The 23,745-nt window shown below is 29.7% G+C and overlaps 2 protein-coding genes across 2 annotated transcripts; both read left to right on the forward strand.

The window, feature by feature from the left end:
• The first annotated feature begins 731 nt into the window (after nucleotides 1–731).
• On the forward strand, nucleotides 732–1,795 carry LOC128196723 (cellulose synthase-like protein H2). The gene is made up of 3 exons (XM_052878235.1): nucleotides 732–741; nucleotides 838–1,028; nucleotides 1,247–1,795. Exons 1-3 carry the CDS (start codon nucleotides 732–734, stop codon nucleotides 1,793–1,795), a joined length of 750 nt encoding a protein of 249 aa, XP_052734195.1.
• Nucleotides 1,796–14,779: 12,984 nt separating this feature from the next.
• Nucleotides 14,780–20,868, forward strand: LOC108340648 (cellulose synthase-like protein H1). Its single transcript, XM_017578151.2, has 9 exons — nucleotides 14,780–15,062; nucleotides 15,669–15,996; nucleotides 17,035–17,157; nucleotides 17,817–17,933; nucleotides 18,097–18,309; nucleotides 18,429–18,537; nucleotides 18,741–18,928; nucleotides 19,077–19,427; nucleotides 20,163–20,868. The coding sequence occupies exons 1-9, from the start codon at nucleotides 14,806–14,808 to the stop codon at nucleotides 20,712–20,714; spliced, it is 2,238 nt and encodes a 745-aa protein (XP_017433640.1). The 5' UTR covers nucleotides 14,780–14,805; the 3' UTR covers nucleotides 20,715–20,868.
• The last annotated feature ends 2,877 nt before the right edge of the window (nucleotides 20,869–23,745 follow it).

Genomic DNA, 23,745 nt, shown 5'->3' on the forward strand with positions numbered 1-23,745 from the left:
AGTTATATGCTTGTACTGTCATGACACTTGTGAATTCAATTAAAGTTATGTTTCTCTTTATTCTATTGTTATCCACATTAAATTATATACATGTATTATTGATTGTGGTGACATGATAGGTCTCCTTTAGAGACATGAAAGTTATAAGATTGATTAAAGTTATGTTGAGTTGTTTTGATTATGTGATACATGGAAGGAATCTTGTCGATCATGACTTTTGCCCGCCATGATCCGATTATTTCAATTCATATAAGGATGATGACTTGATAATTCTAATGAATGGTGCGCACTTAAAGTTTATTTTAGATCTTCAAGTCATCACATGAACCAAGTGGGAGAATGTTAAATTATATTAATAATTTACATTGGTTCATGTAATTTAAAGTATAATTTTAATGTAAGGATTCTAATGTGATGATTATTAGAATATTAAAGTATTAAAGTTATTGGGATTATTTTAGAGTTATTAAAATTAATCCCTCTCTTCTCACTCTAAAAGGGCATTTTGGTATTTTATTAAAGTTAATTAAAATATCATAAAAGAGGAAAAAGTTTTAATTCTGTTGTGACACATTAAGTTTCTGAAGAGATATACAGAACGTAACGTTCTCAGAAAAGAAGAGAAACTGACAGAGAAAACCATCCTACAACTTCTATATCATCAAGAAGGCATTAAGGAGGAGTAAGAGGAGAGAGAACATTTGACAGGAAGAGACAGGAAGAAGTGCACAATGGACACAGGTTAGTTCTTCTTTACTGTGTATGAGAAAATAGTGAGTATCATGAAAATTCAAGATCCTGTGTGTTGTTTTCATTTAATTGAAAATTAAAGAAAAGCTTACAAGCTTGAGATCTTCTTTAGCAAGCACTGTCCTATTTTTGGCACCATTTTCCATAAACTTACTTTGAGGCAATGCTTAGCATATAGGTGGATTATCAACTACTGGGGCCTAAAGCCACTGTTTGAACTGTGCTATGCATGTCTTCTTTCATATTGCATCATCACCAATTCCAATTTCTTACCCATGGTGAGCTTTTTCAAAATAATGTTAATACAATTTTTAAAGATTATGTGACTTTGTAGTGTAGAACAAAAGTTTACTCATAGAGATGCCAATATGGAATGAGATGTACAGGTCAACCAGATTTATAGTCTATTAATTTCCAAATCCATTGATGAATAAAATATTGTTTGTATTTTTTTCAATATATAATAAATGTTGATTTTGTATTTTGCTTAATGCAGGACCAAGGAATATGTATTTCCATTGCATTTTTTGTAATTTACAAGATATATACTATATCAGAATATTTATCAGCAGGACTGTCATACAGAGCATGGTGGAACAATGAGAGGATGTCGAGAATAACACGCATGAATGCTGGTTTTTGTGCATTTGTCTGCATCCTACTGAAGCTGTTAAGAATATCTGACACAGTATTTGACATAACAAAGAAAGATGTACCTCTTTCAGATGATGTTAGAGATGATAAGGATGTTGGTAGGTTCACCTTTGATGAGTCCCTAATTTTCTTGCCAGGCACTACCATGTTGTTGCTGCAATTGACGATAATGTTTATCAAGGTATTGAGATTGCAACCACTAATGCCAACACATAATGGAAATGGAGTGGGTGAGATTTTTTGTAGTATTTATTTGATAATTTGCCTTTGGCCATTTTTTAGAGGATTATTTGAGAAAGGGAAGTATAGAATTCCCTTGTCCTTGATATGCAAATCAATTATTTTAACACGGTGTTTTATACACTTATGTAAAAGAACCATGGATGATTAATGGGCCTCGAGACTAAAACTAATGATTGTTAGAGTCTTGCTCCCTCCACCACCATAAAATGCTCCATGCACCATCTCATATCTAATTTGTCCTTCCAATAAAATGGATGTCGACATCCGTTTCACATTCAACGGATGTCAACATATGTTTCACCTTTGATATCCATCAACAGACGTGACCACATCCATAAACTAAAAACTTAAAAATAAAATAAAAAACATAACGGATGTGGCCACATCCATTTAACTAATTATATAAAAATATTATAATAATTAATTAAATAATAATATATAAATTTAATTAATAATAATTATTTTATTAAATAAAATAAAGTTAATTTATATATAATTATGTAATAAATTTAAAATAAAATTAAATAATATTTATATATTAATTTAAAATATAATAAATTAATAAACTAATAAAAAAATCTTAACGGATGTGGCCACATCCATTTAACTAATTATATAAAAATATTAAATTAATAAACGAAAAATTAAAAAAAAAACTTGAACGGATATAGCGACATTCGTTAACGGATGTAGCGACATACGTTAACGGATGTGACATATCCTTGAAGTATTTTTTCTTCAACGGATATCGACATCCGTTGAAGAAAAAATGTGGGGGTGTAGGATATTTTAAAATATAAAGGATAGTTTTGGAATTTTTAAAAAATGTGGTGGTGCAGGAAGCAATATGGGGTGGTGTAGGGAGTAACCCTCTTATTGTTAATTAATATAATCTTGTTACTTACTCTTATATTTATCAAAATGGAATCTTTTATTTTAGGAAGTATTTCAATATCCTAAAACAAACAAAACATATACAATACATGACTTGAAGTATTAAAAAAAAATACATTATAAACATACACAAAACATATATAAAGGAAAAATTGGATTTCAAAATTCGGTTACATTATACTAAAAACAGCTCCTTAGAAGGTAATTTTAATGTAACTGATTTTTCCTCTTTTGTAATTAGTTTCGTTACACGTACTAGTTATTCTAGCTAATTGTTCACCCTTTCTGAGTGATTTCTATATTATATATAGTTAGGGTTGGGCAAAATAAACTAATCCATACTTAACTATAGTTAAGTGTACTATATAATACTAAAAAATACTAATCCATTTTTACTAAAAACTTAAATTTTATAGTTTAATTTTTAAAACTGAACTGTTTACAATTTTAGTTCAGTTAACTGTAGGAGAACTAGAACTGTATCCCTCTCTCTTTTCCAATTATTTCTGAAACTGTGACTTTGCCTGCTTTTCTATCCCTCTCTCCTTTCCAATTATTTCTGAAATTGGGACCCTGCCCTGGCTGGATGCGGCGTTGCCCACCATGTTTTTTTTTTCTTCAAATGGAACAAGCTAAATCCTATTTAAAACGCAGTTGACTAACATTGGTGATTAGCCACCAGATTAATTGAATCAGTCCTGTATCAGTCTTCACCTCTGCGATAATTGTATCCAGTGACAGAGGAACTGAAACATAGCATATTAAGCATGGGCATCATATGTTTTACACATAGAAAAACAATCAAATAGCAGTTAGCAGTTGGGTGAGGTTAACTGATTTATATTTTTCTAGACAGAAATATAAACAAAGCATTAATCAAAGTACACCCAACCTTAAACTTTTGTTCCTTATAGTACCTGAACCATACATATATAAACTGCATTTGTTGCGTCGTCACCCCTGCATGATCAACTAACAGATTTAATATAATCTCTCTTTATTCAACCATCCAATCTCTGCTTTCCTTCCTACAGAAAGCCAAAGGAAGAATGAGGTTCTGTTGTTGCATCCCCTTGTTCTGTTGTGCCTCTGATTAATTTCTCTCAGTATCAAACAATTAGAACCGAAGAACAAGTAAGAGGAAATTCAACAATTTCTGAAATCTGGGATATGTTCTATTGGGTCAGTGATCCACTCTCTCCAGTGTCTCTTAAATAATAAAAAATGAAAAACTTATCTTATGAAAGAAGAAAAATGTGTTGTAGTTAACTGAACTGTTTTGTACTTAACTGAACTAAAAAATAGTTTAGTTCAGTTTTTTTGAACTATTTTATAGTTAATTGTAATAGATTTATAATGTAGTGCAAATAGTGCAGTTTGCCCACCCCTATATATAGTCGTGTCTAAGGACATATTGGTTGAAATAGATTCTTCCTTTTATCAATCCAAACCTCTTCCCAATCAACATCCGATAATTGTTTTGTCGAATTCGGATTTCAACATTTGTTAATTTTGTTAAACTTTATTTATATAATTTATCATTCTTATTATTGATTTCAATTATAATTTTATATATATTGTCACACTGATAAAAATAATAATGGAATCAATGGATTAGTGGATTTTTTTAAATGCATTATAGCTTTCGAAATTTGTATTTCAATATTCATTAAATTTTAATGATTTATTAATTCTTTCAAATTATAAAAAAATTTAATTGATTTGATATTATTAGTTTTTGAATCTTTTGTACAAAAATTTTTTACACGGCTTTTGAAAATTTTAGTTCAATATTTATTAAATTTTAAAGGCTTTCGAATAAATTATAAAGGCTTAAACATGACTTTCAAAATTTTTAATTTAATATTTATGAAATTTTAATGATTTATTAAGTCTTTCAAATTATAAAAAAAATTAATTGATTTTTTAAATGATTTATTAAGTTTTATTTTTTTACATAATAAAAAAATAAGTTCATAAAAAAATATTTGGTAATAAAGTGATTTTTTTCACATGCAATATTTGATACAAAAATTTTTGACATGCAATTTTAATAGTTTTTGTAGGACTATTTTTAATTTCGTAAAAAAAAATATTGGTATTTAATGCATATGAAAACATCTTGTCAATATCCGATTTTTCACATAAAGAATTGACACCACACTCAAAATCATAAGATAATGGGTTAATGGGTCTTTACCATTATATGATGTTCTATTTTCTCATTTTATTCAATTTGAGACTTAGATACACACTTGAATTTTCAATAGGGTAACCATCTAAGACTAATAGTGTTGTCTAGTGCACTACAGTGGTTGTCTAATGCTTGAAATTGGGTTATTTGTTACCCAAAACATTGTTAAGAAGTGGACTTTAAGTTTAACTCAATCCTACAAAATCGGCTTGTAAGGTGAGGTTTACACTCACTTATATATTATAAATTGACCTTATCTCTAGTAGATTTGGAACTTCCAACACACCAATGTAACCATAGCTTTGATACCTTGTTAAGAAGTTGACTTTAAACCTAATTGAACCCCACAAAACCAACTTATAAGGTGAGGTTTACACCTACTTATATATTATAAATTGGTCTTATCTCTAGTCAATGTAGGACTTCTAACAATCATATATACAATATTTAAAAAACTGGAGATAAATATAAAAGAAATTTATTGATTTTCAGTTTATTTGCAGTTAATTCTTCATTAGATATCAAATTATTATCATTCACCTAAGTTCCAAACAAACGTCAATAAGTGATTATCTCTCACATTCCAAGTGTCTACCTTTAATATTTATACTCTTTTACCCTTTAAATTAAGCAAATGAGAAATTATCATAATTAAGTAAACTGACAAAAAAATCTAAATAAAGCCTCTCAACAAGCGTTCAAAGACAACTTCAAGAACAAAAATTACAATTCAAAAAGAATACACAATATAGCACAATCTTGATTATTTTATTAAGCATCTCTAATGTTCCAAGTGCATACTTTTAATATTTATATAAATTTACTTCTTGAATTAAGCAAACTAAGAAGTTGTTAGAATTAAACAAACTAAATAGAATTCTAAAATAAATAAATAAATGAATTTTTTAAAAATGGTCATAAGAGAAGAAATCAAAATTTAAAAGGAATAGATTATATTAGCAAACATTGTCACAAAATTAGATAATTGAACATGTAGAACACAAAACTTCAAAATTTACTACAAAACCACTAAAGAATCAACCCAGAATGTTTATCCTTCGATGTATGAAACAAAAGGAAGAATTACAAAAAGAGAAAATAGAAATTATAGTATAAGTTGTTCTCCCTCAAAGACTATGGATGGTTTTTGATGTAGCTCTTGAGATAATCCTTGCATCTCTAAATCAACACATATTTGATTATACTAAATCTAAATTATCAAACAAATATCTTCATCTTTTGGAACTAGAAACTAAGGGAAGTTTAGATAATTTTTTATATTGTATCTATCTTTTTCTATTTAAGGATATGACTTAATTATTCAAATGGTCCTATTTTTTTAAAAAGTTTCAATTGTGTCCTAACTTTTAAAAAAAGTGTTTTAACTAAATCTTTTAAAAAAGTTATTAACGATGTTAACGACATGTCACATGTCATTCTATGGTGTTTTAATTATTTCTTTGTAAAATATTTTGTTGTCACGTTCTTAGTATGACATGTGGCACTGGTGCCACATAATAGAGTATTGTCATGTGTTAGTGTCAATACTAAATGTCATTGTCTTGATTTCAATTTAGTCTTCATATATGTCTCTTTAATTCAATTTAGTTTCAATTTTTGACAATATTGTCTCTCTTTGAGACAAAATTTATTGGACCCTTCTATTTTAACGAGTTTTTAACACCATTTTGACAACGTCAGGTGTCACCAGCCCATTGGTCCGTTTTTAATTTAATTTAATTTTTAAAAAGTGACGTCGAAATTAAGTAGAGTTTCAGAAATTTGGGATTCCAAATATACCCCTTACCATGTTTCATCTGAAATCAATGTTCTCTCTTAATCCCCTCATTCTCTCTCTTGATGTTTTGTTCTCCCTCTTCGTTTTCTCTCCCATTTTCGTTATCTCTGCAAGGTTTGCTGAACGTCGTCTTCTTTGTTCAGGATATTGTGCGAAATGGGTGACCATGGTCCTTCGAGCAAGGTAAATGCGTTCTCCCTCCATTTTCTTCATTGCTGGTGGACAGAGTGTGCCTCGTGCAGAACCCTCCATGAACAGTGGCTTTGTTTCCCCAGGTGGCATGTACGCCAACCAACCTCCAATGACGACGTATGTGAGAGTCGAATCATGAAGGCGTTACAAGAGCAGAGCGCTTAGGACTCCGTACACTGGAAATGGAGTGCTTAGAATAAAAAATAAGTGATATTTGTATTGATTTGTTAAAAGAAAGTCATACACATTGTACATAGATGAACAATTAGTGTAATGTAACCTATTTTGTTCAATGTTATAAAAGATGCATCTTTGCTTCCGTTAAATATTGTTAATGTTAATTGAAATGTTATTCCCTTCGTTGTTGTCATTGTGAAATGAGATTTTGTTTGGAATGTTAATGAATAAATTGGCCAATTTGATTGAGTAGTCATGTTTGTGATGGATGAATGAAACAATGTTTGTGAGATGATGAACTTAGCACAAGTGGTGAAAGTTCTGCTGCAAAAAACACAGTGGTAATCGCTTACAAGTGGCTCGTAAACGATTACACGAGTAAAATCTGGGTTATGTACAAAAACTTGTACTGCAAGAGTCAGATGTGGTAACCTGGGTGACCATGGACAAAATTTATAACTTTCTTGCATAAGTCCAATGGTTTAAACTTGATTTTGGTGTTTAAGTGTGAGTATAGGCTGGAAAGTCATGTTTGGGCACCCCATGATGGAGGAAAGGAACAATGTTTATGAGATGAGCAACTTGGGTGAAGTCCTGAAACTTGTGCACCAAAAAACACACTTGTAATCGCTTACAACTGGTTGGTAAATGATTACACGAAAAAAATTTGGATTTTTTACAGAAACTTCAACTGTAGGAGCCAACTGTAGTAAGTTGGGTGACCATTGTCAAAATTTGTAACTTTCTTACATAAGTGCAATGGTTTTCACTTGATTTTGGTGTTTAAGTGTGAGTTGAGTGTGGGAAGTCATGTTTGGGCACCCCATGATGGAGGAAAGGAACAATGTTTGTGATACTACCAACTTAGGTGAAGTCCTGGAACTTGTGCACCAAAGAAAAACACTTGTAATCATTTACAACTGGTTGGTAAACGATTACACGAACAAAATCTGGGTTTTGTACAGAAACTTCAACTGTAGGAGCCAGTTGTGGTAACCTGGGTGACCATTGTCAAAATTTGTAACTCTTACATAAGTGTAGTGGTTTTCACTTGATTTTGGTGTTTAAGTGCGAGTTGAGTGAGGGAAGTCATGTTTGGGCACCCCATGATGGAGGAAAGGAACAATGTTTATGAGATGAGCAACTTAGGTGAAGTCCTGAAACTTGTGCACCAAAAAACACACTTGTAATCGTTTACAACTATGTGGTAAACATTTACACGAACAAAATCTGGCTTTTGTACAGAAACTTGTACTACAAGAGCCAATTGTGGTAACCTGGGTGACCATGGTCAAAATTTTAAATTTTTTGACATAAATCCAATGGTTTTCACTCGATTTTATTGTTGAAAAGTCCATTACACACGAGGTTATCTAATTTGGTATATTCATTTAAGTATTTGTCATAAATAATTCGCAAAAGCTTCATGTAAACATTGATGATGAAAACTTTAAATATCCATAAAGCACTTGAGTATTGAAAACATTACAATATTGAAGTAGCAACACAATAATCCATGAATGTTCCTAATGAAAGTAATTAAGTATAAACAACCAATTCTAACTACCAGGTTCGTTATCAAAGTCACTACGCAAGTGTTGTAGTTGTTCCTCAATGTTCCTAACTCGCGATTCCAGCGCGTCAAATCTTGTTCCCATGGCCATGTCCATGTTTCCAAATTGCGTTTCGAAGGCGTCAAATCTTGTACCAACGAAGGTCTGCAGTTGTTCGATGCGGTTGATGACATCATTTAGTGTTGTATAAGAACTGGCTTATTAATTATCCTCGTCTTGTCCGCCTTCACGCTGTTCATTGGGGGCGTTCTCTTTGGGAACCCACACTCCCTCATGATTTTGCACATAACCAAATGAGCCTATAACTTCAAATCTTATCCTTTGTTTCATCTTACATTTCCTTTTTGGGCTGCCATTGGACCTGCAGTTATAAGATAAACAAAACAACAATGGTCGAGAAGATGGTTAGGGTTCGCGCAACACGAAAACGCCAATGCTGGAGAAGATGGTTAGGGTTCTCACAGTTCTACTTACCAAAAAACATCATGACAGCGAGAAGGCACAATACCAATGCTGGACAGGGACGTCGAAGACGGCTTCAATGTTGCACAAGACGGACGTCCAAGATAGCGAGAAGGCACAATACCAACGGTCCAGTAGAAGATGAGGCTTTAGGGTTTGAACACGAGAGACATGAGAGAACGAGAAAGATGAGAGAACGAGAGAGATGAGAGAATGAGAGATTTGAGAGAACGCGAGATATGAGAGAACGAAACTGCGATGAAAGAATAATAGGGAAAGCGCGAAACAAAATTTTGTATTTTTTCCTTCCCATAATGCCCTCGCCTAATTAATTGTATATACATTTTTTTTTCAATTTCAGCCAATCGACAACCACTACGTGGAATGTCAAATCGTTGACAAATAAACGTTGTTAAAGAAACGTTTTTGAAATTTATTATGTATATAAATGTTATATGTATATTTTTATTAAAAAATGACTTTTTAACGTATTACATTATTAAGTCATGTTTTGTTAATCATAACTTTAATCGCTAAATTTTAATATAGATATTACTACAACATTTATATAAATAATAAATTTGATCCAAATTAAAAATGGACCAAATTTATTATTTATATAAATAATATTAATTAATTTATTCTAATAAAAAAATATGGATTAATAATATATTAGCTTTAAATACTTTTTTTAAATTATTTATATTTAATTAATTTTAATCTTATCAAAAAATATGGATTAACAAAACATTAATTAATAATATATATAATAATATAATATATTAAAAAATTATTTTTAATAAAAATATAAATATTACATTTATACAAATAATAAATTTTCACTCAGAAATTCTTTTTGACTAAATTAAATTAAATAAATATATATAAGGACTAAACTCAAATCAACACAATAACACTTTATACCAGTGACACAAGGCAGTATCCTAACAAGTGGTACCGATAATACCAGGTGTTGCACCAGCGACATGACATTTGGTAACATAAATTTTTATGTTAGTATCCTAACGTGTGGCAACAAAAAAAATTAAAAATTTAAAAATTTGAAAATTAATAAAGACATAGATTGACATATATCATGTCCGCCGTTAGTAATTAAAAAGAAAACCTAATTGAAACAATTTTTTAAAAATTAGGACACAATTGATTTTTTATTTTTAAAACAGAGACTAACTAAACACACTCCCACCAAAACAAAAACAATCCGGATAATTAAGTATAAGAAAATAAATCAAACAATATCCCATTTCTCAACTTGAGAATAATACTTGCTTCCATGTTTAGTTTGTGTTCCTTTCCTAAATAAAATTACTCAAGTCAATCATTCAAATCAAATCTTTGTGGATACGTCAAAGGTCCTCTAGTTATCAATCATAGCTCAATAGACTACAACTTGTGCAACCACTTCAACATCTTCAACATATTAAACGACTTCAATATAGACATTCACGAAGCCTACGTCTGATGACTCTCAAAACCTATATTTTAACAAAGATTTCAACATAAGTTTAGTTAACCCAATTTGAGTGAATTCTAGATAAAACAATGAAATTAATTTTAATTAATAGTTCAAGAAAGGTCATAGTAAACCTTCTAAATGTGATAAAATTGTACCCATAAAGGAGATTTTATACCTTCAGTATTAACCATAGCAAGAAGACGACTATTATTGACAAGCTTCAGGATGTCTCAACTCGAAACTCCTTCTGCCAAACAAAAGATGAGAAGGGAGAGGGGTCTCCGAATCTAACTCCATGCTTACAACGTTAAGCCATGGTGTGGCTATTTTAATAGAATGTAGTTTATTTAAAAACATTAAAAAATATTTGATTGTTACTTTATTAGAAACATAAAAATATTAGTCTTAACTTTAAAACGAAACGATTTGAGTATCATTTAACACGAATTCAGAAAAAGCAAATCCAGTTTCTCCCTAAAGTAATGAAATAGTAAGTTGTATCATTGAATGTCATTTTAAGTATTTTTAATAAAGAGAAGTATGGATATCAAACAAAAAAAAAAATCAAGAACCGTATAAAAATATTTTTAATATAAGAGTCTCGGTCTTAAATTTATAACTTACATTTTACAAAAAACAAAAATCATAGTTTTGGTTTTAAATTTAAGACTAAAAAAATCTTATCTAAGGTGATGATTCTCAAGAAGAAAAACACATTCAATTATATAATTAAATTAAATTTTTGAGTTTGTAAAAAATTAAAATATAAATAAAATTATCAATTAACGTAGTGTGATAAAATATATTTAAAAAATAATAATATCAAAGTCTTAATAAATTCTTATAGGTACAATTCTCTTATATGTAATCCGTGATCCAACATAATATTGTTAAAACTATTTAAGCCTTGTAGCGAAAGAGGGATAATTTTTTTACACTTAAGTTAAAAAAATCACAACTTAAAAGATTAATATTTTAATTAACTTTTTTTAGTTTCAAACATCAATATAGATTAGGTTTTGACTGAGTGTTAATATATTGATTCTCAAAAGTTGTTTTTCTTCTTGTCTGTAAAAAATATCAATTCTTTGTATATATAGTATAGACAAAAAGTAACATCAGCTTTTGGCACAAATATATTTAGGGCAACTTTTTCCTTGATTGAGAATTAAACGTTCCATCCATGGAAACATGTATCTCGAATTACAGGTGTTTACGAATGTGATATCTACATCTTGATCAAACAAATCTAGCTGCAATTTGTGATCCGTGTGGTTGAAAATGCTTTGGAAGACTGAGATGGGACCGTAATGCAGAGAAACACTGATCATCAGCGATCACCTTCACATGAAACTTTGATCTTTGCCTTCTCCTCTACCTTAGTGGTCCTCTCGAGTTTACGGTGTGTCTTTTAGTATGTAACACAAACACATGGACCAGTATCTTGTGTTACAGAATAGTGCCCTAATAATTTACGTAATGTCATGGATCACAACACAACACAACTTTTTCCTGTGACATGTATCTTTCTATGTTCTACTGTTTCATACGTATGTGTGAAGGATCGAATGTTAGAACTTCTATGGAAATCTTGGTTGACCCAAGACCATGTTTATTTAGTTAAGCATCTCATTCTCCTATTTTCTCGTTTTATATTTGAGAGAAAAGTTTGACAATATTAATTTCTTTTAAAGATTTTTAGTATTTTTTTTTCTTGGAACAAGAGAGAAGGTTATGTAATTTTTTCTATTAGTATAAATTTTTCTTTTTTGTCTATCAATATCTTTCTCATATTTACTTTTAGTTGTATGTGTTTGTACAATTTATCTATCTTGATACTCAACTATGATATTAGAGCTTGTTTTTGGTTTGAAAGAGATGTTCAATGAAAAAAATTTCTCATTATGAAAAATGGGGTTGAAAGCAACTAAGAGAAAGGACATTTGTTGTCTAATGGCAATTGAGAAAAAATCTTTGGAAATTAATCAAAAGTGGGGAAAAAATTAATGAAAACAATTTTTCAAACTTGAATGACAGATGCAGTTTTATTAACAATACTAATGGGAACTTACACTTTGAGGATGTTGTCGGAGTTATTCTTAAAGAATGATCCATGTAGAAAAACAAAGTAGATATGATTGAAAGTTCGAAGCAAGCAGAGACTTTGGTGATGATAAGAGGTAGATCAACAAAATGTGGATCTAGTGGGAGTCAAACTCATTATAAATCGACATCTCAAAGTAAAAAGTGTCTCAAATGCTGTCATTATGGCAAGAGGGGCATGACAAGAAAGATTGTTGGCATTGGAAGAGTAAAGGAAAGAACAATGAAACATTAATCACACAAAGCTGTGTTGCAAGTACTTCGGAGGATGTAGATATTCTAGTGAGCGAAGCAGTAATCAGCTCTAACGGTGGAAAATGTATACATGATAGGTGATAGTAGATTCAGGTGCAACTTGGCACATGACCTCAAATTGAGATTAGTTTTACACTTATAAACTTGTCTCAAGTGGATTCGTGTTCATGGGGAACGATCATGCCGTAGAGGTTGCTGGATTTGATATTGTTAAAATAAAAATGTATGACAATATTGGTCACACAATTCAAGGGGTATGACATGTGAAGGACTTGAAGAAGAATTTATTGTCTATTGCGCAATTAGATTACCTTAAGTGTAAAATTCACACTAAAGGTGGAATCTTAAAGACGATGAGAGGGAATCTAGTAGTGATAAAAGGAGATAAGATCATGGCAAATTTATATGTGATTATGAGAGATACGTTGCAAGAAACAAATGCAACAATTGCATCGACAAGTCAAGAATAAGCAATGATGTGGCATTGTTGACTTAGACATATGTCAGAGCAAGGTCTGTAAATTCTTGCATAACATAATCTCCTACCTAGGCTCAAGGAGTTTGATTTATCTTTTTGTGAGCACTGTGTGATAAGCAAACAACATAGATTGAAGTTTGTTAGAAACACCACAAAAAACAAACACATATTAGACTTAGTTCATTTTGATGTGAGGGAATCACTAGGATTATCCTCCGGAGGGGCAATGTGAAGGAGTATCACATGTGGGGTCCCACTACCCACAAGGTTATTGTTAGTAGAGATGTAATGATGCTATAACCTAAAAATTTTAAAGAAATAAGAAAACTTGGTTTATAAGTAGAACAAATAATTGTACAATTTAAAGAAAACGTGTAGGTGTTTGTATAAGAGAATTTGATTCCTTCATTAGCATTTGTTACAAAAGACGGAGTTCAAACCATTGTACTTAATGCAATAAGTTTGATAAGAATGATTTTATCATTTTGTTGTTGTTTGTGGATGACATGTTGGAGGTAGGCTTCAGCAAATCTAGAATGTAGAAATTGAAGGACTTGGAACTGATAAACAAGATTTTAAGGATGCAGATTCACCAAGATAGAAAAGATAGAAAGATTTGGCTTTCTCGGAAATACTTGTTAAAGATATTATGGTGCTTCAACATGCAAGATTGCAAGTCATTTTCTATCTCATTTCCTATAATTGTATGTTATTCTCAAGTATGAGTTCTAGCATTGAAATGGAGATGATAAAAATGTCGCGAGTACTGTGTGCATTAGTGGTCGATAGCTTTATGAATATTATGATGTGTATAAGATCAAACATTACAAAAGCACTAAAAGTGGTTGATAGATTCATCCTGGAGAGTAGTTGAAAAATAAGCAACATAAATAACAAAGTATGGTATGAAGATTTGATTTATTTAATCAAAATCTTCAAGAGTAAGAGATTCTAAAGGAAAGAAGTCTCACATTGGTAGAAACTTCTTGGAAGCTTTGGTTGCCTCTTATATAAAAAGACCATGCTTCATTAGTTAAGCATCTCATTTTTCTCCTTTTTCTTTTTAATTATATTTGAGAGAAAATTCCAATAAAAAAATATTAGTTTTCTTCAAAGATTTTTAGTATTTGTTTTTTTCCTTAAAAAAGAGAAAAAAGGATATATAATTTCTTTTATTAATATGAATATTCATTTTTGCTTATTGTGGATATATATTTCTTATCTTTATTTTAGTTATGTGCTTTTGCAGTTTCTTATATATATAGTATATATGTGCTAAAACCCATATAGCCAATGAAAAGTTACTAGAAAACGAGGTACAATATAAGTTAACAATAAACCATCCAATGATTGAGCTGGCTGCTGCCAAAATAACAACAAAGAAGCATTTAGGGCCGGCCGGTAAATGTTAATGTTAGCTGTCAATTCTTGTCTGTTTAGCACATGACCAATTACAATTTTTTTACGACATTCATTTCTTTATAAATACACCTTCCTTCATTGTCAGCCTATTCACACACACTCAGAGTTCTCTTAACACCTTGACTCATATCAATGGCCAACCAAAACTCGTTCCCCCTCTATGAGAAACACCGGTACAAGCACACTTATAAAAGGGTAACGGAGAGCTTGCTCTTAGTCCTTCTCTTGTTGCAGCTTGGTTACCGAGCTATCTCTGTCAGCAACTACTCATTCCCTTGGTTTCTTGCTTTTGTCTGCGAATCATGGTTCACCATCTCTTGGTTTTTCACCCTCTCCACTCAGTGGAGTCCAGCAGTAATCAAAACCTACCCACAACGTCTCTTACAAAGGTATCCTTTATATTATTCACTCCATTTACTTACAATAGCTAGCTAGCTAGCTATCTGTTTCTTCAATGTCTTGCTAATTTAATTATCATCAACTGTTTTATTACTTTCTTTTATAAAGAAAAACCTTAAATTATATCATCAACTGTTGCTATCTCTTTCCACGAGCAACTTTTGCTATTACTGATAAAACATATTTCTGTTCTAACAATCAGATAGCATTTATATATATATATATATATATATATATATATATATATATATATATATATATATTATGTATATGACAGCTATCGGTATAAGATGTTATACGTGAATAAAAGCAATTTATACTTTTACATCCTATGACATTTAGTTGTTACTATTACATGTGTTTGTTAACTTTTGTTATATAAGATTTCTTACACTCAAGTCTAGAAACTAAACGTATTATATATATAATTCACTACTACTTTAACTCGTCATATTTACATTAATACAGTCTAAAGTACTAGTAAGGACAACCAAAATATATGGTTTTCTCAAAATGTTTTTAAGGTATAGACTGCAATTTGTCATTGGGTATGCATGCATATGAATTTTGTTGGTATTAATGAATTTTGTGAGCAGTGTGCAGGAGGTTCCAGCAGTGGATATGTTTGTGACAACAGCAGACCCTGTTCTTGAACCACCTATTATCACAGTGAACACTGTGTTGTCTCTGTTAGCACTTGATTACCCACCTCAGAAGCTTGCTTGTTATGTCTCTGACGATGGTTGTTCACCCCTAACCTTCTACGCTCTTCAAGAAGCCTCCAAATTTGCAAAGTTTTGGGTACCATTCTGTAAGAAGTATGATGTGCAAGTTAGAGCTCCCTTCAGATACTTCTCTGCCAAACCAGAAGTCTCAACAGCCAGTAACACACCAGAATTCAAACAAGAATGGTTACAGATGAAGGTGATTATTCCATGATTATTTTAATTTTTTTCTCCTGTAAAAGTTACATTAAAATTATATTTTAAGCTTTATGGGAAAGATATCGCATAAATTTAGCATAATATATATAATTATTATCCATATCAAATATCATTTTATAAAGACTTTATAAAAGAAGAAATGTTCTTTCCAATATTTTATATGAGAATCAATTAATTGATTTTCAAGATTAAAAAAATAGTCCATATTTCAATAGTAATATTTTTCTAAATTTTATATATTTGTTAAATTATTGCTAACATTGTGAGCCACTTTTTTTCAATTATTTTAACCGTTTCAAATTTTCTCATAATTAATATATTTATCATTTTAACTTTTATTTAATATTCGTATGATTTTTCACTTCAAACAATAGATTTAAAAATATCATTTTTGCTAACTAATAATATTAAATCCGAAATCTTAATTTATAATACTAAAGACAAGATTGGTCTACTGAGTTAATCTTAGAGAAGGTATGTAAGACTGAAAGATAAATGGGATAAATCATTGTATTAATGTTTGTATTATTCGACAAATAAAGAAAACATGTAATGCCAAAAATACAAGTTTTGGCCACTAAAAAGGGAGAAATAATGAGAGGTTAAGAAATTATCACGGGTTTGAATGAAACTGTGGGTATAGTGTGATATTTATGTATCTTAACTACTAAAACATTACAAGAGATTCATCGTAATTAATCTTTAAAAAAAAATCTGTAACATGTTAAAATATAGTTAAATGTCACAATTTTTTTGTTATGTTCCGAAACTCGGTAATTCTATCTAATAGAATTAAACGTATTTACATTATTTTAAAATCTTATGTAGATTACAACCTCTAAAAATTTTAAATTTGATTTTCATAAGAAATTGCTAAAGAGAGTACATAATAATTAAAGACAAACAACAGAACTAAAATCAATAAAATAGTAACTAAGTTAATATTAATTTGACTTAAGATTAAACCAGGATGGTGTCTCTATTAAACTTTCAAAATTGTCTTGTTGTGTGTTGGCAGAATATGTACAATGATCTTAGCCAAAAAATAGAATTGGAAGCATCCCAAAAATCAAATCCAAGTCATGGAGACTTTGCTGTTTTCTCAAACACTGAGAGGACAAATCATCCATCCATAATCAAGGTATATCCAACACTTCTTTATTTACGCATCTGTTGAACTATTCAAACATATCAAACAAATTTCATGTTTTCTATATTCATTAACATCATATGTATCTTCTCTGTCACATAATTCTTTTTATATATCTTCTCTTGTCATGTGATTGTTTTTAAATGGTCAATTCTATTTGTTTATGTTACGTACAAGTATCTCAAACATGGATTTGCTACAATAATTATTACATATATAAATACTTTCCTGAATAAATAAATAAATAAATAAATAAAAGGTTCACTGTGAGCACAAGTTTTATTAATCATATACAATTTGTGTCTGTTTGCACAATCTGATTTTGATGTGCAAACATGGATAACTTGTGGCGTAAAGACAGAACCTCTCTTAAAAAAGTATACTTACACAGAGTTTGTTGATATATGTTAGCTTTTCTTTGGTAGTATGTATCAGTGTTATTTAGGGTAAATAATGTATTTTATATAGTAGTTACATATATCATTTAATTATTTTAATTAATTCAAATACATTAATTTTCATATTTTATAGTCTTGAAATAACATTTTTATTACTCAAAGAGATATATGTACAAAAAACCCTGTGATGTTATATTTCACTCTTAGTTTAAAGGAAATACCACTGCTTACTTTATACTATGAATTTGTAAGGTTATATGGGAGAACAAGGAAGACCTTGAAAATGGGTTACCTCATTTGATCTATATATCTAGAGAGAAGAGGCCAAAACATTCTCATCATTTCAAAGCTGGTGCCATGAATGTATTGGTGAGAAACTCTTTTTTTATTTTCTGATATGGTTAGGTTTCTCTGTATAGTATATTCAGTTTGTGAATTCTTTCTTTAATTACACTCATCTTTTTGCCATGCTTTTCATTACAAACTCATAATCTTTTTGGAAGCTTTAATTCAACTTCCGATTATATTTCAGACAAGAGTCTCTGGGTTGATAACCAATGCTCCCTTTATGCTGAACGTGGACTGTGACATGATCGTAAATAATCCAAAGATTGTTCATCATGCATTGTGCATTTTACTCGATCCCAAAGGACAAAAAGAAGTTGCATTTGTTCAATGTCCCCAACAATTCTACGCTACACTGAAGGACGATCCTTTTGGAAACCAGATGGCAATTTTGATGAAGGTCATTGGAATTAAATACTAATCTTTACACAACAAAAAAATAACTCTTTTCAAAATATATATATATATAAGTTAGGTCAATTTATTACTTCTAAGAAAATCTCTTTCTATATAATGCAGTACATGGCAGCAGGATTAGCTGGGCTGCAAGGGCCTTTCTACGGGGGAACAAACTGCTTCCATAGAAGAAAAGTTATTTATGGTCTTTCTCCAGATTACGTTGACAAGGGTACGTACATGTTACATTGATACGTTCATGTTTTCATGGATTTTCAATTTCTCAAGCTACTGTTATAATTTAGTAGCATGTTTAGTATATAGTATATGTTGTTTTAATCATGTATATATAATAGTAAATTCAAGTGTGCTTTAAAAACTACAATTAAGAACATTTTTCATGGCTTCCATTGTTTATCTTACGCATTTTTTCAGGAAACAGCATATCAGAGAAGGAATTGAAACAAAAATTTGGAGCTTCAAAAGAGTTTATGAAGTCAGCTGCTTGTGCTTTGGAAGGAAGGACAGATTCACCAAATGCTGTTAATATTGCAAAGGTTATTGAGGCAGCAAGCCAAGTTGCTGGTTGTGGATATGAATATGGCACAGGATGGGGCAAACAGGTATTCAAATAAGAATGAAAAATAAATATATAAAATTTATTTTTATTAAAACTCAATTTATAATACTCATTAACACTAAAATAATTTTATCTTTCTTATATATATATTAATGAAATTGAAGCTGAAATTGGTTTGATGGAAATTATAGGTGGGTTGGATATATGGATCAGTAACAGAGGACGTGCTTACTGGACTGACAATCCATGAAAGAGGGTGGAGATCAGAATTTTGTACACCAAACCCAATTGCCTTCACGGGCTTTGCTCCAGGAGGTGGCCCAACTGCAATGGTCCAACAGAAGAGATGGGCCACAGGGTTTCTGGAGATCTTTGTAAGCGAGTACTGTCCTATTTTTGGCACCCTTTTTCATAAGCTTACTTTGAGGCAGTGCATAGCATATATGTGGATTCTCAACTGGGGGCTGCGAACAGTGTTTGAACTATGCTATGCATGTCTTCTTGCGCACTGCATCATCACCAACTCCAATTTATTGCCACAGGTAAACAAACCAAACAACAACATCAACATTTAAACAAAACACAAATCCTAGTTTAGTTTACTTTTGCAAGTGACTAAACACTGTATATTGTGTTTTTGCTTTGAAAACTGCATAAAGCATCTCTTACTAAAGTTAGTATGTTAGAGAAATTGTAGAACCGATTGTGTTTTAGTAACTTCTATTTGTATATGCATCATACCTATACTTTTCTTTATAATATGATATTAATATCAATGTCTGAAAATGGTTAATGTAATTAGTAATAATTTAAGGAGAGATTAACACAAATTTTTACTTATTAGAGTCTAAATTTGTTTGCGCATAATGATACAACATATATTTTATTTTGGTTTGATGCAATTCGAAAGGTCAAACTTTAAAGAAAATTTTTAAATAACAACTAATTTTAGTAATAAAAATATGTTTAGAGGTCAATTGAGAAATTATTTTTTAAAATTTTTTTATAGTAAAAACCTTGATAGTAGCTAATGTTAGTTACTAATTTAGAGACTAATTCATCATAAAAACTATTTTAGTTATCAATTTAGAAACTAATTGTTGAAACTATTTTAGTTACTAATAATTTTTAATTTATAAATTGATCATTATAATTACTAATTACTTTTTATCACTAAAATTTATCAATATTCAATAATTTTCTTTATACTATATCTTTATATTAATGTTTGATATATATAATATGAAGGTTATAACTTTGTATTGTGTTTAATTCAGGACCTTGGCATATGTATTCCAGTTTCTGTTATAGTAATTTACAAGGTATACACTGTATCAGAATATTTAGCAGCAGGGTTATCAATAAAAGCATGGTGGAATAATCAAAGGATGTCAATAATAACACCCATGAATGCTGGTTTCTGTGCTTTTCTCAGCGTCCTACTTAAGATTTTAAGAATATCTGAAACTGTATTCGACATAACAAAGAAAGATTTACCCCCAACAACTGATGTTGTAGATGACAAGGATGCTGGCAGGTACACCTTCGATGAATCCCTAGTTTTCTTGCCAGGCACTACCATTTTGCTGTTGCATTTCTCAGCAATAACTATCAAGTTATTAGGAATGCAACCAGTGGTGCCAATTAGCAAGAACGAGTGTGGAATTGGTGAGATTTTTTGCAGTGTTTATTTGATTGTTTGCTATTGGCCATTTCTAAGGGGATTATTTGAGACAGGAAAATATAGGATTCCCTTGTCTACAATATACAAATCAATTGTCTTAACGTGTCTCTTAGTACACCTTTCTAGAAAAACTGTTGCTGCTTGATCAGGTTTAGAAACTATGGATAAACAATAAACATATGAGAATATCTTTTGTTCATAACATAATGTTGTCCGTTTTGAATTTCAGTATGTGCTCATGTCTAAAACTTTTAAAAAATAAATATAATTATGCATGGTATTCCATGTGTTATTTTTTATGTTTTTATAATGTAGCAATTCATATAACTATTAATCATAGACGTGGATATATTATGTTTTCAAGGAGCAAGATAGTAAATTATACCTTGGGTATATTATTAAAATATTTGTTATTATAATTTACTACTACTTGTATCTTCGAAAAAAAATAAGTGGGTATGTATTAGTATTTCCATACGAATTTAAGCATACACCAAGATAGAAAATTCACTTTTATATAATATTTTAAAGTTCAATAAACGAATTAATTCCATATGAATTGTAATGTAATTGTAATTAGCACCAAAATAGTTATTCAACAAATTTTAACAAAGTTTTATGCATTCCACACTATCAATAAAATTATACTTAAATATAAAAATGTATACTAAACTAGCTACTTACATATGCTTGTTGACTTTCAACTAAATACAATATAAAAAGCTATCATAAAACCAAAATTTAAAATTAGAATATTTCGGTGATTGATATGATCAATCAGTCCTTGTTTAGTTAACTTTGATGAAAAGAAATTTTAAGATAATCAAATTTCATTGAATAACATATATAAAGTACAAAAGAGTATGTTGCTGTTTATTAGTATTAATATATTATTCAAATGCATTTTGGTATTTACAACTTTAAAATAACATATGCATTCTCAATTTAAGCAAACAAATAGACGACATAAATCAACAAAAATAATATTATTATGTTTTTTTTTTAATTTAAGCTAATTGATCCAAACAAGATGTTTAAACCGCTGAAATAAAATAAATAAATAAATATATATATATATATATATATATATATATATATATATATATATATATATATATATATATATATATATATATATATATATATATATATATATATAAGTTAAGGATCCCAAATACTATTCATTTGTTGCAATTTATGAGTTATTATACATCTAAGATTATATAATCTACGTTATCAATAAATAAAATATTTACATACTGTAGTAATATTTTTTACGTCACAGCATTCTTTTATACTCTGGAGTAGTATTATTACTCCTTCAAAATTATAGCTGTTTTAGACATCTATTATGAAAACATTAATTATTATTTGTAACAAAAAAAAAAAGCTCATAGTCATGTTTACAATATCAAAAAAGTATGATGTTATTATACATATTTTATTTTATTATAGAGTAATTAACAATTTAGATTAATTAAGTATATTCTAATTTGTTTATAACGAATTACTCTTCTAATCCAAGAATTAACATAATTCTTTTTCAGTGAAAAATTAATTTTTATATAATGATATTCTTTTATACTTTGGAGTAGTATTACTCCTTCAAAATTATAGTTGTTTTAGACATCTATTAAGAAAACATTAATTATTATTTGTAACAAAAAAACTTATATTTAGTCATGTTTACAATATCAAAAAGTAGATGTTATTATACATATTTTATTTTATTATAGAGTAATTAACCATTTAGATTAATTAAGTGTATTTTAATTTGTTTAAGAATCACAGTTTTAATTCAAGAATTAAGATAATTCTTTTTTAATGAAAAATTAATTTTTATATAATCATTTAAGGTATCTACAAATGTATTTGGTATCCCTATATATACACGCAAAATGTTTAAGCCACTTAAGAAATCTTAAAAGAAAGTTCAAATATATTGAATCTAAAAGTAACTTGAAAATTCAATACCAGACTCAGACTCGTCACTGACGGATAAAATTAAAAGAAAATTATAAATATTTTTAATTGCATAAAACTATTCCATAATTGTGCTATAAGTCATTATGTCCTTTGAATTCCAAGCTTCATATAATGTATCAGATTAGGAGAAAATCATCTATCATGTCATTCTTCTTAAAGAGAATTTGTTCTTAAATTTATACCAGTTGAAGATTCGTTTTTATAAAAAGTTTGGTACTTCTTAAATTTATCCTTATCCTTTCATGAGATAGATGATTTCTTATAGGTTTAATCATTTTGGAGGTTTTTGTTTTTTCATAATCGTCTCAAATAGTTCTTCGTATTTTTTATCTCAATTAGGTCCTTGTTCGTGTAAAATTGAGTCAATTATAACTTTGTCGTCAATTTTAGTAAACAACGTTAAATTTGTTGTGTCGTGGCATATTGACTACGTAATTATTTGTCGTGTGGCACACTGAGTTCGCATTTGGTGGAATTTATTTATTTTTAACATTTAAATAAGTTAAATTTATTTCCTGAAGATGATGTCATTCTTCCACTCCCGGCCGTGATATCGTTCGCATCCCAACATTGTTAGAACTGGACTGGAATCCTTGGTCTGCTCAGAATCCTGATGTCTCCAAAACCACCGGCAACTTTGTGAAACGCAAGAGATGGAAAATGATAAAAGCTTCCAATTTGATCTTTCACTTGAAGAATGTAAGTGAAATGCTTCCCTGTTGGAATCGGACATGTTGTTCCAAAAACACCATCTTTGAACGAGTTTCTTCTCTGCTGAATCTCGTTCTTGTATCATTATTTTCGCTATTTATTTCTTAAACAAAAATCATTTTTTTTCTTTTTTACAATTTAACAACGGTAAGAAGAGGTTGCCATGGTTTCAATCAAATTCCAAATTTCTTTCATTTAAAAAGGTATCACATGTATAAACAATTCATAGTCAGCATGCCCACGTGATGGACCTTTTAACGCCGTTTATTGAAATTGACGGCAAGGTTTCAATTGACTCAATTTTACATGAACAGGAACCTAATTGAGATAAAAAAAATACGATGACCTATTTGAAACGATTCTGCAAAAACAAGAACCTCCGAAATGATTAAACCTTTCTTATAAGAGTTCATTCTCTTGTCTTGAGTTGTTATTCCTTTAGACCTTATTAGTTTATCATTATCCTCTCTTGGAGAGAA

The sequence above is a fragment of the Vigna angularis genome, chromosome 5 (assembly GCF_016808095.1).
Source record: "Vigna angularis cultivar LongXiaoDou No.4 chromosome 5, ASM1680809v1, whole genome shotgun sequence".
In the NCBI taxonomy this organism is placed as follows: domain Eukaryota; kingdom Viridiplantae; phylum Streptophyta; class Magnoliopsida; order Fabales; family Fabaceae; genus Vigna; species Vigna angularis.

Coding starts and splice junctions, on each gene's coding strand:
- LOC128196723 (XM_052878235.1), top strand. Junction 1,029..1,246: donor ATTCCAATTTCTTACCCATG/GTGAGCTTTTTC, acceptor TGCTTAATGCAG/GACCAAGGAATATGTATTTC.
- LOC108340648 (XM_017578151.2), top strand. CDS start 14,806: ATGGCCAACCAAAACTCGTTCCCCCTCTATGAGAAACACCGGTACAAG. Junction 18,929..19,076: donor GCACAGGATGGGGCAAACAG/GTATTCAAATAA, acceptor TGGAAATTATAG/GTGGGTTGGATATATGGATC. Junction 19,428..20,162: donor ACTCCAATTTATTGCCACAG/GTAAACAAACCA, acceptor TGTTTAATTCAG/GACCTTGGCATATGTATTCC.